The sequence below is a fragment of the Pteropus medius genome, unplaced genomic scaffold (assembly GCF_902729225.1).
Source record: "Pteropus medius unplaced genomic scaffold, Ma_sr-lr_union100, whole genome shotgun sequence".
NCBI classification, from domain to species: domain Eukaryota; kingdom Metazoa; phylum Chordata; class Mammalia; order Chiroptera; family Pteropodidae; genus Pteropus; species Pteropus medius.
In genome coordinates this window covers 1-1,092 of record NW_024340493.1, presented here as the reverse complement: position 1 = coordinate 1,092, position 1,092 = coordinate 1, and the positions used below count along the sequence as shown (strand labels likewise).

The 1,092-nt window shown below is 45.6% G+C and overlaps 1 protein-coding gene across 1 annotated transcript; it reads right to left on the bottom strand.

Annotated features, from left to right (window-relative positions):
• Nucleotides 1–296: 296 nt before the first annotated feature.
• Nucleotides 297–1,085, bottom strand: LOC120602952 (olfactory receptor 1J4-like). Its single transcript, XM_039863654.1, has one exon. It carries the CDS (start codon nucleotides 1,068–1,070, stop codon nucleotides 303–305), a length of 768 nt encoding a protein of 255 aa, XP_039719588.1. The 5' UTR covers nucleotides 1,071–1,085; the 3' UTR covers nucleotides 297–302.
• Between the last annotated feature and the right edge of the window lie 7 nt (nucleotides 1,086–1,092).

Below are 1,092 nucleotides of genomic sequence, written 5' to 3'. Positions count from 1 at the left end.
GGGAGATACAAAAAAAGCTCAACCCATTTAGAATTGTGAACCACACCCGTGACTGATAAGTAGTTTGGTGCTTTGAAGACTACAAGATAAACGCAGTGTTTCAGAAATGCCATATTTAGAATGATCAAAAAATAAATGGACAACGGATATGACTAATGTGGAAGGGAGTAGATCCAATAACGTAACTGCCCATGAAGAACACTTGGGACGGTGCTGGTGACATAGGTGATAAACATGCAAGTTTTTGAGAAGATCCATATGACAAAGCCAGTGGGTGAAATAAGAACACTGTTAGGTGATTCTCACTTGGTGACTAGGATGTTGTTTCTGAAAAGAATCCCCAGAGCCAATTTTATGTCTCTGTTCCTTAGGCTGTAAATAAAGGGGTTTAACATGGGGGTCACTGCTGTATACATCAGAGAGGCTATCATGGCTTTGTCATTGGAATCGCTTAATGAAGAGGAAAAGTACAGAGCTATAATTGTTCCATAGAAGAGAGACACCACAGAGAGGTGGGAGCCACATGTGGACAAAGCTTTGTGGAGGCCTGTGGTCGAGGAGACTCTCAGGATAGTGGCCCCAATACGGCCATAAGAGACCAGGATAGCACAAAAAGGAAAAATGACAACCAGAGCCCCTACAGTGAATATGACGATCTCGTTGACAGAGGTATTTGAGCAGGACAGCTTGAGTAGGAGGGGAAGGTCACAGAAGAAGTGGGGAATGATATTGTCAGCACAGAAGGACAGTTGGACCAGGAGGAGGGTGTCTAAGAGGGCAATGCCACAGGAGACAAGCCAGGACCCAGCCACTAGAAGCACACACAGCCCCTCCCTCATGATGGCGGTATAGTGCAGAGGGTGAAAGATGGCCACGTACCTGTCATATGCCATCATTGCAAGAAGGAGACTGTCAAGACAGCCAAAAACTATGAAAAAATACATCTGTAAAATGCACCCTGCATAGGGGATGAACTTGTCCTTAGAGTGAATGTCCCTCAACATCTTTGGGACAGTGACAGATGAAAAGGAGACATCAGTGAAGGCCAAGTGGCTGAGGAAGAAGTACATGGGCGTGTGGAGGCGAGAGTCC